General features: G+C 41.4%; 1 protein-coding gene across 1 annotated transcript in view; it reads right to left on the reverse strand.

Annotated features, from left to right (window-relative positions):
- Window positions 1–2904: 2904 nt before the first annotated feature.
- mtr (5-methyltetrahydrofolate-homocysteine methyltransferase) overlaps window positions 2905–13510 on the reverse strand; it is a 69992-nt gene continuing 59386 nt past the window's right edge. The window contains 7 exon segments of the mRNA XM_034214897.1: window positions 2905–5495; window positions 6590–6702; window positions 7239–7431; window positions 7515–7715; window positions 8711–8910; window positions 9710–9865; window positions 10141–10216. Of these exon segments, the coding sequence (XP_034070788.1) occupies window positions 5406–5495; window positions 6590–6702; window positions 7239–7431; window positions 7515–7715; window positions 8711–8910; window positions 9710–9865; window positions 10141–10216 (1029 nt within the window). The 3' untranslated portion in view covers window positions 2905–5405.

The following is a 13510-nucleotide window of genomic DNA, read 5'->3' on the forward strand; positions in this document are numbered from 1 at the left end:
CGGTTGTTGAAAATGGAGTCATAATGAAAGGTCACAAAGCAGTTATTCCTCTGTCACTACAGAAAGAATACATCAGCATCATGCACAGAGGACATCCTGGTGAAGAAGCTACAAAGCGGAGAGCACGTGGCATTGTTTTCTGGCCAACTATGACAGACAACATTCACACAGAAATACAGTCATGCTCTGTGTGCAACAGCACAAAACCACACCAGCAGAAAGAACCACTCAATCTGCATCCAGTTCCAGACCTGCCGTGGTCAACTGTAGCAACTGACATCTTTGAGTGGCACAATCAGCAATACTTGGTGCTAGTGGACTCATATTCAGGCTGGTATGAGATAGACGTGCTTCGTGATATCACTGCAGCAACAGTCATTGCAAAACTGAAAAGACATTTCTCAGTTCATGGAGCACCTCACACCCTCATGTCAGACAATGGGAGGCAGTTTACTAGCCAGCGCTTTAAAGACTTTGCTTCACAGTGAGACTTCACTCATATTACCAGCAGCCCTGAGTATCCCCAGTCCAACGGGCTAGCTGAACGGGCTGTGCGCAGTGCTAAGCAGCTCATGGAGAAATCTCATAGAGATGGAACTGATGTTTTTCTCAACCTATTAAGCATCAGGAATGTACCACGTGACGCAACATTAGGATCTCCTGCACAGAGACTGATGTCGAGATAAACACGTACAACACTCCCAGTCTCGGTGAAGCTGCTTGAGCCAGACATGCGCCATCCACAAGAGGTAAAAGCCCAGCTTCTAAACAAGAGGCTGTATCAAAAACAGTGCTATGATAAGTCAAGCCGACCACTACAACCTTTGATGGAAAGAAAGGTTGTTAGGATGCAGACCCCACAAGGTTACAACAGGACTGGAATGATTCAAGAGATTTGCAAGGAACCCCGGTCATACGTCGTCCACTCAGACGGGAAGCAGTACAGAAGGAATCGTAGGCACATTCTGCCTGTAGCAGAGCCTGTCCCGTCACATACCTCCACACGGCACACGTGACACTGATCATCAGGACACAGGACTTGAGTTCACAGATTGTAACATACAGGAATCACTGAACAGTGAACACATGAGGGCTGATGTTCCCACAGCTAAACTGCTGTCAGACACTCCTGAGAGTGTCTACAGGACACGCTCAGGCAACACATCCTCACTCCCAGGTCGGCCTATGTTGACGTTATGTCAAGTCCCCTGTCGGCTTTTTCCAACGCAAGGGGGGGGGCCTTAGCGTCCATTTTCAACGCAAGGAGGGGGCCCTTAGCGTCCATTTTCAGCTTTCCGGGATGTCCATATGCTTCTATGGACGCTCATGGAAGCACGGCATTCGTTTGTGTCGGCTGCCCTTAAAGGCAATGTGAGCGTCCATTCCCATTGGATAACGGAGAATTGTACACCCGGAAGTAAGTATTCCCCTTACTGTCGATTGATTTTACAGTGATATCTGCACTACTCATCGACTAAAAAACACCAGATTATCCTTGTTAATTACACAACATTGATTGGTTTAAATTGTGTGCAATGCTTTTGTATTTTTCCCCTTCGATTCGGAGAAACAAATGTTTTTTCGGAGTAAAGGATGGCAGAAGACACTACACTACCCAGAATCCCCAGCTATCGTTTGGACTACACCATGTGCTCTGTTTGACGTCACGTGATCTTCAAATTTCTTTGGGACTTGACATAACGTCAACATAGGCCGACCTGGGAGTGAGGATGTGTTGGCTCAGGAGAAAGGGGATGTAGAGTATTCGCATTTGGTCTCTTTTGTCCTTCTGCAGACACCGTACCGGATGTAGGGATCTACAGGCGGGGTTCGAGTAGAGTTGTGATACTGCCATGTGTATGTAATGTTGCTCCGTCACTATTAAGGTTATTAAACCAAGTTCTATGATAAACATGACTCGTTTGAGAACATCAAACACTCACCTTTCTGACCATCCTCATGTATATGGGGATTGCTGAGCTCCCAGCTGTTGAAGATTACTGGACCGTGGAGACCAGAGACCCTCAAGTTGCCAACCTGATGTCCTCATTCGATCAAGGATGTAGAATACCTTGGTTGAAGGATATTCTACCCAGAGACCCAGAACACGATCTGATTGGTTGCTTTCTTTTCTAACACAAAACCACTGAAATGCGTAGTGCATGGTCCGAGAAGGACAAACAAATCAACGTAACACTGTCATATTACAGATCAACAACACAGATACCATTCTCATTTATTCATTTTATTTATATAATTAAATCGATTTTTTGTTTGTTTTATCTGAGTGTATTCTCTGAATACCTTGAAGGCCCTGACGGTTTGCCACTGGTAGAAGGAGCTATTTGGGGTTTTGCATCTTGCCCAACAACTCATGGATATGTTGACTGCAGGGGGTTTGGCTTTTGAGTTTTACTTTTAATCCAAGAGATGCCAATACAATACTTTTTAACCATGCTTAAAAAAAGGTAAGACGTTAGTGCCTGAGAGATGAGTGTATGTATACTATACATCTACATTGGCACAAAGAAAAGTGGCCGTTCAGCTGTTTGACTACAAACAGACTTCAATTTGTCACTGAGTGGGAGGCGTCAGATTGGGATTTAGCCCCTTTGTCCTACACTTCCCATAATTCACCAAATGTATTGTATTAGGCCATTGCTGTATGGTATACCAATTTATTTCAAAGTCCTTGCCCCAAATTTGTTTTCCTATATTAAAGCGCAATCTAAGATGATATCATTATGACATCATTAGAGGGCCAATTTCTTTTTCAGACTTGAGAAAGCTCCACCAGAAAGATTCACCAAAGACATGTATCCACTTTTTTTGGCTAGAAATGACATTTATTTAAATATATGTTTTTCCTTCACACCAAAGATTTAAACTCAAAGAAAGACAAAACAATGTTGCAGTGATTTATTCTCAACGAAACACACCGTTCTATTGCTCCTGTTTTACAGTGTTTGCAATGTAATCATCATGTATCAACAACTCTTGTTAACAATGTAAGAAAATCAAACTCGTTAAAAAATAGTTTCATTCAAACTAAGATCAGCCACTGCAGCACATCAGGGCTTTTAAGACACATGTGAAATGCACTAAGCTAGCATCTAATATAAACATCATTTCAAATTGAACCCAACATTTTGGTATATCCAGACTTTATGATCCAGGATCATGGAATGAGTATGTTGTAAAGTCCATTAACAGTATAACACTGATAATACCTGGTAACATGTCAACAGGATGTGGATGTTGTGAGAGAACTAACTATACCTCAAAGTCTGAAATGCTGTATTTGTTGTTGGCAAAACTGGAATTAAATAACATTTGATAAAAACATCCAAGGGTTATCCCATACTAAATTAACCCTTCAATGTAATTACCAATAATCTATCTAATCTTATTATCTTTTTAATAAAATAAGAGAGTTTAGTCTTAACAATTGAGTTTAAAGCATCCTTTTTTCTTTTCTTTTTTAAATCATGCTTTTACAGTTGATGAAAAAACATAAAAATATATCTTTGATTGTAAACAATTATTATTTGTGTTTTCATCACAGCCATACATTTGCAGCAAACAGTTTTTTTGTTTCTTATCAAGTCAGAAAAAATATACATTCAAGTTTGTTAAAGTGTTTAAAGTGTTTCTACATGCTGGTACAGTGGTTTTTCCTGCGTTGAATAATCATTTACAATACTTCATTTGTATCATTAAGTTGTCACTACTGATTTGTTCAAAGCATTGTGTAGATAAAATGTGTTATTTAATGCTTGCAAAATAGATGAATATGCATACTTCTTAATAAAATGTGTCTTACAGATCTTTGTGTCGTATATATCACCTCAGTAACACTTGGAAGATAGGCATTCATAAAACCTGGACAAGGCTTTAACAATCCCTCAGAAAGGACATTATGAATTGACAATCAGCAGTTATTAACTAACCAGATTACAATAATACACTAAATCTTATTTGAGTTACACAGGATACTGTCTCACTGGGAAATAAGCGTATGATAGAAGCTTGAAATCATTGGGTGCTTGTCGTACGTTCAGATGTCTGGAGGCTGAAATGTACTGCGACAATTTTGATGGATACAATTATCAACAGAACTGAGTTATTAACAAAGGAAAAAATCATTAGAAAATGAATAAAATTAGACTTTTATCTTAATAAAACGTATTCACTGAGCCTCTGACTTATAGTCATTTTTTCAAGAAGACAACCTTTTCGGAAGGCTCCTCTTATATATTATTATGTTTTTTATACTTTATCAAGAATCTTTTATTTTTTAAATGCACCATTTAATATAAACTTGACCACTTTGGCAGTTGAGTAATAAACATAAAACCACAAAACATGTGTATCTAAGAAGCTCCATGCAAATGTTGATTTAAAAAAACTCCAAAAGAACATTAAAATAAAGATTTAAAATGTTTTGAAATGAACTGAAATAGATATATCTGTTTGTAAACATCTAACTTTCCCTTCCATATACACATTTTATTAATTTGTTTTAATTGATTTGGTATGAAATAAAGATTCTAACATTGGCAGCCGGGTTTATTATAATGTGGACTGTTTACCATAATACTTTTTAAGTGCAAATACATTGTTCAGTACCTCCAAGGTTAGAACTGTAATAAGAAATACATATTGACTTTTGCCAATTCAAGTAAGAACAGATCCTGAGTCTTGTTTCATTAAAACATTTGAATTAGTTCAACTTTCTTTTAGAGTGGGTTAGAAAGACTTAGTATAAAGACTGCTGTTTCTCCCTACTTCCAGTCTTTATACTAAGCTAGGCTAACCACATCCTGACCAAACAGGAATCAGCACCAAACACATACACAGAGAGAAAGGAAATTAGCACATTTTCTAAAAGGATGAACTTTTCCTCCCTTATTAAAATAACCATAAACAGGTTTGTATAACAGTTCAGAGTGGGAAAAATAAAGTTATTATGAACCAAACCATGAATAGTTACTAAGAAAGTATAACGGCATAATAAAAGTGAGGACCATGTGAGCTTACATTACATGATATAATGTATGTGCGTTGTGTTTAACAAAAGTAAGCTTGTCATAACCCGTTCGCGAAGAGAAATATAAAAACACACTGGTTCTGAAATGTTGCTTACAAATGTTGAGTACAATTATAAAACCGAGAGTGTTTAAAAATAAGAAATATACTGCTGATGTCAGTGTTTGAGGGCCACAGTGAGAAGTTGGACCCTGTGTGTGTGTGTGTGTGTGTGTGTGTGTGTGTGTGTGTGTGTGTGTGTGTGTGTGTGTGTGTGTGTGTGTGTGTGTGTGTGTGTGTGTGTGTGTGTGTGTGTGTGTGTGTGTTGCACCCTGCTCTGAGCCCTCAGTGGTCCAGTTTACTGCAGTGCTCCTTCTCTACGCCTCACTGTCATAACCCAGCACTGGAGCCAGCCATCTCTCCACCTCCTCCACACTCATCTGTTTCCTCCTGGCGTAGTCCTCCACCTGCAAAAGAGCATTTTCACACTGTGAACCTTCCACACTCCTCCGTGTATGTTCACATTTCTGCTTAATGCTCATTATTTAAAAACTGCACGGGTCTTCCATTTAAATTCTATTATACTGCACTTAATTCAGAGTAACTTATCATATCCTTATTGTGTTTCCTTTTTTGTATATTTATATTACTTGTCAAATTTACTTTTCTTCTTTGTTTTTTTTTAATTAGTTTTTTTAAATGCTTCTTTTACACACTCATTTTTGTGTAAACTTACTTGGCAATAAACCGGTTCTGAAATATAAGTGATTCCCCTCTGTTACAAATCCTTCATCAAAATATTAGTTATCAAATCCCAGTTAGGAACCTTCTATTATGTTTTTATATTTATAAAGTGAGTCTCAACAGTTACTTAAAATATGACTCGAGTGATTTAGCATTGCTATGACATTGTTAGGCTATAAAGGAATGGATAAAGCAGAACCAGAGATGATATTATCTTGTTAAAACCTGGCATCGACTTTACCCACAATGCAACTTAACCAGCTCACGATTCAGTGACCTGATAAGCTCACTTCTTTCTTGGGATTTTAAGTCACACAAGGGTATTTATCATAATTCACACGGTTCCATCTGGAGGGAAATAAAGGCCTGATTTATGGGCGGGAATACTGTGTATGTGAATGTAGAATAAAGCTGTTGGTGTCTCCCAGAAACGGCTCAATCAGAAACAAACCTCTTCTCTATAATTCTCTTCCCCCGGTCAATGCATTCTTCCTCCCTGGTGGCTTGTATCCTTATGTTTAGCTAGTGTCAATCACCTCTTTTACAGGAAGTAGTTATCCATTTGTGTTTTTTGAGATCTTTAGTGAGCTTTTTATCTAATTCTTATCTTTTTGGTCTGTCCTCCTTGCTTCTATTGCATTTCATTTGTTTTAAATAGTCTGTGATTCATTTCCGTAGTTCTGCTAATAAATAGTAAGATGACCGTTATCCAGTTGTGATGCAGGTTTATCAGTGTTCATCCAACTTTCTGAAAGGGGTCTCATTCAAATGTTATAAAGTGACTATATGAGGTAAAGATGTGGATGGGCAGTCTAACCTGCTCCTTGGTGATCTTCCCCACAGCAAAGTATGTGGCCTGAGGGTTGGAGAAGTAAAGTCCAGACACGGAGGCAGCAGGCAGCATGGCCAGGGACTCTGTCAGACAAATACCTACACACACAAAACACACAGAGTGACTGTATTAGATACAGGAAAGAAAACATATAGCCACATGATTAAAAACACACAAATCCACAAAAGCTCAAGGTGAACACAGACGCAGGAAATAGGATAACAGCAGGTTAGTGTTTTACTTTCAATAAAAGACAAGAGCCACTGATAAAGAAAGAAAAAAAAATGGAGAATGGCCGATCCTGTTTTTTTAATGGGAGGTAGAAATTGAAAGCTAATTATTGCTTTTTTCCGAACTCAAATCTAAATCAGTAAACCCCTACTTAAAAGTAACCAGGTTACTACAACTGCGGCACGTAACAACAGTGCATGTAGTTACTACAGTGCATATACATGTGTGCTTACATGTAGCCTGACTACATGAGTACAAGTGAACAGGCTGAGAGGAGATAATACATTTCATTGAACTATTGAAAGGCTAAGAAAACCTTGGACGTGCATCTCCTCTGAAACAACAGGACAGCATTAGCAGCCCATCAGCAGCAGTAAGACAGTGAAATGCTCAGCGCTCTTACCGGTCTTCTCCTGGACCCCGGCCAGGCTCCACATGGTGGTCTTCTCTGTGTGGTCCGGCTGGCTGGGGTATCCAGCTGCAGGTCTGATGCCCTGGTACCGGATTCTGTGGAGGTCTGAGGCCTGCAGAGCCTCGTCGGTGCTGTAGCCCCACAGCTCCTTACGCACACGAGCGTGGAGCTCCTCAGCGAAGGCCTGGGCGGGGACAGGGTTAGCAGGAACCAGAAAACACAGAGGCAGCAGCAGGGACTCGTTAGCCAAAGCAACACTTGACGTACCTCAGCCAGGCGGTCGGCCAGCGCTTTGACCATGATGCTGCTGTAGTCATCTCCCTGAGCCTGGAAGTGCTGACTCAGCTCCTCAGCTCCAAACACCCCCACAGCAAACACACCAATGTAGTCCGACACACCGCTGTCCAGGGGGGCAACGAAGTCAGACACACACAGGTAGGGCTCGGAGCTAAAGCTGTCCTTCTCCAACTGCACACAAAGAAACACACACACACACACACACACACACTAAATTACTACTGTGGAAATTAGTTACCCTTTATTTTTGGCTGCATTTTCAAGGTCACAATCAGAAACTGAAGAAGAACAAAACATTTAAATCCCGAATACTACACCTGACAAGCATGCAGGCACCACCCATCAGCTGGTTAACGCCTCCCCATGGTGACGCAGCATAATGCTTTGTTTATGCCTTCTGTTCTCAGAAAGTTAGGTACTACAGAGGTCAGATATGTTCAATTATATAGTTATAACCATGCAATATTTTGTATCTCATTCCCATTTTATGTCTTACATGCCGATCCCAATTGTCTTTCTTTCTAATAACTATAAAATACACAAACATGTTTAAAGCTTTTCTTTAATGGAAAATTACAATTCAACAATCTTTTCATTTGTCCATTTATTTATGCGCAACTATTTATTAATTGAAGAAGAAGATTGAAGATTCAACTTATTGTCATTACACAGTGCAACGAAACGGTTTCTCTGCATTTGACCCATCCTAGTGTTAGGAGCAGTGGGCTGCCATTATGAACGGCGCCCGGGGAGCAGTGTTGGGAACGGTGCCTTGCTCAGGGACACCTCGGTAGCACTTGGTCTTTCCGGGACTTGAACTGGTGACCTTCCAGTTGCCAAGCCAAGTCCCTATGGACTTCACCACCACCGCCCTAATTAATGAATGAATCAGTGTCTATTTAGAAGAATGTAAAGTTGTGTGTAATATATTATATTATATGCTGCCCTACACATACAACCAGAGGAGGGGAGAGGCCTTGTGCCGTTCACTGCTGAATTATAAAAGAATACATTTTTTAATAGATTTTCATGCATGTAAATTTGATCAGCACATAGTTATATCTGAAGCTGATTGGTTGGTCATGGCTATTCAAGGGGAAATCTTCGTGTACGTTTGTAAGGCAGACGCTGAACTTAAATAGTCCTCCACTGTTTCTTAAACTCACCTGCTGCCTCAGGCCGTGGAAGGTGGCGATGGGCTGGGCATCTCTGGTTGCCGGGGCATCCTCTCGGTACACTCTGATGTCATCACCGTCACCCTGGGCGGGCCAAAACCCCACCAGGCCCCGCCCCTTCAGACTGCCACTGTCAATCATCTGGTGGAGCAGCCGCTGGGCCTCATCGAAGACTCGCCGCGCTTCAGAACCTGCAGGAAGACAACACTGCTCAGACATGGTATCATCTCCGTGACAACCAGGCTGGGAGACATCCCACTGAATCACTGCTGCCAGCGCCTATGTGTTATTTAGTTGTAAAGTTATTGTAGCTTTCAATGTTGGCACTGAAGATTTCACTGCACTATTCTCCAGTAACTGCCTTTAAGTCACAAAGCTATGCACCACATTATATACATATTTATGAGATACTTATATTATATATATAAAATGTTTCCCTCAATCAACTAACGTGTAACAATAACATCCATTGTATAGTGTTAATCCATGGGGGGATATTCATCTAACTTTTTGTGAATAATATGAATGTTTAAATATAATACATACAATATTAGTATGATAGATAATATAATAATTTCAACATGATACTTTAATTAGTTTGTAACAATTATCTAAAAGAAAACAGGACAAACGACCGTATTAAATTGTCAGTAACACTTCCTATGACACACATGGATAAAATAATCAGCTTAAAGCATTGTTTAATTAGAGTTACAAGAACTAACACAAATTAATAAAGCTTTATTAAACATTACAATGTAATGTCATATTATTAAACAGTGCTATAAACAGATTGTAATGCATTGTGAACACTCCTTGAAAGTCTTATGAAAAGAAAAAATGAAGTTTTCTTCATGCCATTATACAGAGTGTGGAGGTCTGTTAAAAAACTCAAATATATAAGGGCATTTATCAACATGTAAGCAGCATGTGGTGTCGCAGGAGAGATGTCTGTGGAGTGATTAATGATAACAGACGTGGAGCTCATACCAACAGTCTTGTCCTTGAAGATCTTGGGGTAACCTCTGTTGGGGTACTTTCCCCTCAGCTGCCACACGTCAAAGAAAGGCTTCCAGTCGATGAACTCCTCCAGACTGTTCAGGTCGTAGCGGTCAAACACACGAGTACCCAGGAAGTGAGGACGCACTGAGACACGGGACAGAGAGCGGTCCATGCAGGCATGAACAAAGTATTACATACAGCATGTCTTCTGTATCTGCTCCTTCTAACACCACACTGAAGATAGGGCTGTATTCAATGATACGATGTTTCAAAGCATTTTAATGATGTTGTGAATTGTTTAGTGGTGTGACGTCATAAGATATGACAACAGATTCATTTGAAATCCTCAATAGAAATGTTAAATGTACATAAAGGTTTTGCTTTGATAACATTGTAATAAAGTGGTGTGGCTGACTGACCTGGTGTGGCCACAGAGAGCCAGTCTATATGCAGAGCCTTGTCTCTGGCCTGAGAGAGAGACAGGTACCGACGGTCCTGAGGACACACAGAGAGAGATTACATTTTATTTATATTACACATTACAAGTGAACTTAAAATGGTCAATATTACATGCATGCGCAAACACACATCCACTGAACTGTAAAAAAGTATTGATATCATTATTATCAGCTTATATAAGACTAAGATAGAAGGACTGCCAAAGGATGTGAATGGGAGACAGTATAAGAAGGATTGGATACACAGCTGTGCTAAGCAAGGGATAATGTGCAGCGAGGCGGTTATTATGGGGACAAGAACACCCGAAAGGCTGCTCAGGAGCCCGACGCGAAGCGGAGGGATCTTGAACACGCTTATTACATGGCCACATTCTCAACAAAGAAACGATATTAATTTAAATGCTTTTATAGATTTAGAAAATATTTTTATTGATTTAAAAAATAGTAGGCTATTATTTATTTTAAATGAAATGCATCCACTATGAAAAATAGTCCGTTGTTACTGTTTGAACTACGTAGCAACCGCAGGAACTGCTTCGACCTTTTTGATTACATATTTGAAAACATCGTTGCTTGCTTTAAAAGTAGCACAATTCATTATGTCAAACCTTGGAAAGTATCTAGATATCCCTGCCCTAATGCCAAAGTAACTGGCAACTGAATATGTGTCGCCGTCTGATGTCTATGTCTGGACCGCTGCGTAAAAAGGAGGGTTTCTGCCCCATTACTTCTCCGCTGTTTTCTTGTCCCTCTTCTCTTGTCGGTTTGAAAATTCATACAATACTGGTTGCATAAAAAAGACAGTTCTAACTGTAGCAGTTGCCCCCATATTGCGTGCTAATAGAACCGTCCTTAGGGCAGCAGAGCGGAAATGGTGGAAATCCAAACACCGTGACGACCTCCTAACCTATCAGGCTCTCCTCTCCTCTTTCTCTGCTTCGATCTCTCAGGCAAAAAGCACTTTCTTTCAAGATAAGATCCAATCTTCCTATTCCAATCCTAAAAAACTATTTTCCATCTTCTCCTCCCTCCTGGACCCTCCAAAAGCTCCTCCCCCCTCCTCACTTCTGTCAAGCGACTTTGTTAACCACTTTGAAAAAAAGGTTGATGATATTCGCTCTTCTTTTTCTGACTCACCTTTACTCACCGCTGGGTCACCAGACCCTCCTTTCACCCACACACTAACCTCCTTTTCCCCTCTCTCTCCAAGTGAGGTTCTTACCCTCATTACCTCTGCCCGCCCTACCACCTGTCCTCTGGACCCTATCCCTTCAAACCTCCTTCAAACTATCGCTCCTGATATTCTACCGTTTCTCACCCATTTCATCAACACTTCTCTAACTTCTGGTAACTTTCCAAACAGTCTCAAGGAGGCAAGAGTAAACCCTCTCCTAAAGAAACCCACTCTCAACCCGTCTGATGTTATAAACTACAGGCCTGTCTCTCTACTCCCGTTCCTGTCTAAAACACTTGAACGCGCTGTCTTTAAACAACTCTCCTGTTATCTCAATCAGAACAACCTTCTGGATCCGCACCAGTCTGGTTTCAAGGCAGGTCACTCCACAGAAACTGCTCTCATTGCTGTCACGGAGGAACTGCACACTGCCAAAACTGCATCCCTCTCCTCTGTCATCATCCTATTGGACCTGTCTGCTGCATTCGACACGGTGAATCATCAGATCCTCCTTCGCACTCTCCAAAAACTTGGAGTTTCAGGCTCTGCACTTTCCCTCCTCACCTCATACCTCAAAGACCGTACCTACAGGGTAACTTGGAGAGGGTCTGAGTCCGACCCTTGTCAATTATCTACGGGGGTCCCTCAGGGCTCTGTTCTTGGTCCCCTCCTCTTCTCCCTGTACACAAACTCGCTCGGATCAGTCATTAGCCCGCATGGTTTTTCTTACCACTGCTACGCTGATGACACCCAATTAATTCTGTCCTTTCCCCGCTCAGAGACCCAGGTCGTTGCACGCATCTCTGCTTGTCTAGCTGACATCTCTCAGTGGATGTCTGCTCATCACCTCAAACTCAACCTTGACAAGACTGAACTGCTCTTCCTCCCGGGAAAAGATTGTCCCAGTCTTGACCTAACAATCAACATCGGCACCTCAGTTGTTTCCCCGACTCAGACTGCAAGGAATCTGGGTGTGACCCTAGATAACAACCTGTCCTTCACTGCAAACATAGCTGCTACAACCCGTTGCTGCAGATACACGCTTTACAACATCAGGAAGATACGTCCCCAGCTGACTCAGAAAGCGACTCAGGTTCTGGTCCAGGCTCTCGTCATCTCACGCCTAGACTACTGCAACTCCCTCCTGGCTGGTCTACCTGCATGTGCCATCCGACCTCTGCAGCTCATCCAGAATGCAGCGGCTCGTCTGGTCTTCAACCTTCCTAAACGTTCCCACACTACTCCGCTCCTACGCTCCCTTCACTGGCTTCCGGTAACTGCTAGAATCCACTTCAAGACAATGGTACTTGCTTACCATGCTGCGAATGGATCTGGCCCTTCCTACATCCAGGACATGGTTAAACCGTACACCCCAGCGCGTGCACTACGCTCTGCATCAGCCAAACGACTCGTTGCGCCCTCGCTGCGAGGGGGACCCAAATTCCCATCGGCGAAAACACGTGGGTTTGCTGTCCTGGCTCCAAGATGGTGGAATGAGCTCCCCATTGACATCAGGATGGCAGATAGCTTGTACATCTTCCGGCGCAAACTTCATCTCTTTCGACTCCACTTCGAGCAATACAATTACTAACAAAGCACTTTTATACTAATAAAGGACTGGCTTACCTAAAGCCAGTTGAGTAGCACTTGAAATGTTTGGCTCTATGAAACCTGATGTACTTATATGATTCTGTTTTCTTCAAGGTTGTGTCTTCCTGGTCGAATGTACTTATTGTAAGTTGCTTTGGATAAAAGCGTCAGCTAAATGCAATGTAATGTAATGTAATGTAATGTAATGTAATATTCCTGACAGTGATTGTCCATAGTTGGTTGTGTTACTGCACGCATTAGAGTGAGCCACAAGCATCACAACTGGACGGTCCTAAAGGCTCAGTGGAGATCTGAGGAAGTGCTGAATATATTTACTGATGTCATGAATGTCATGTGGGGCCACCTTAAATTACCCCATTATCATTATGTCTGTCATGAGAATATCATTAAAAACCTTCTTAACCCTTAAAGACCTAGACGGAATTTTCGCCTGCCTGACTCTCCTGTATTTATTTGTTTCTCCTAACCTGTTCTAACCTTTTCTAGCAGTCAGCATCAAGTGCCTTACCTCATTTGATTCAGGAGAACCTCTAGTTCAAGTCTGGC

The sequence above is a fragment of the Gymnodraco acuticeps genome, unplaced genomic scaffold, assembly GCF_902827175.1.
Source record: "Gymnodraco acuticeps unplaced genomic scaffold, fGymAcu1.1, whole genome shotgun sequence".
Taxonomy (NCBI): domain Eukaryota; kingdom Metazoa; phylum Chordata; class Actinopteri; order Perciformes; family Bathydraconidae; genus Gymnodraco; species Gymnodraco acuticeps.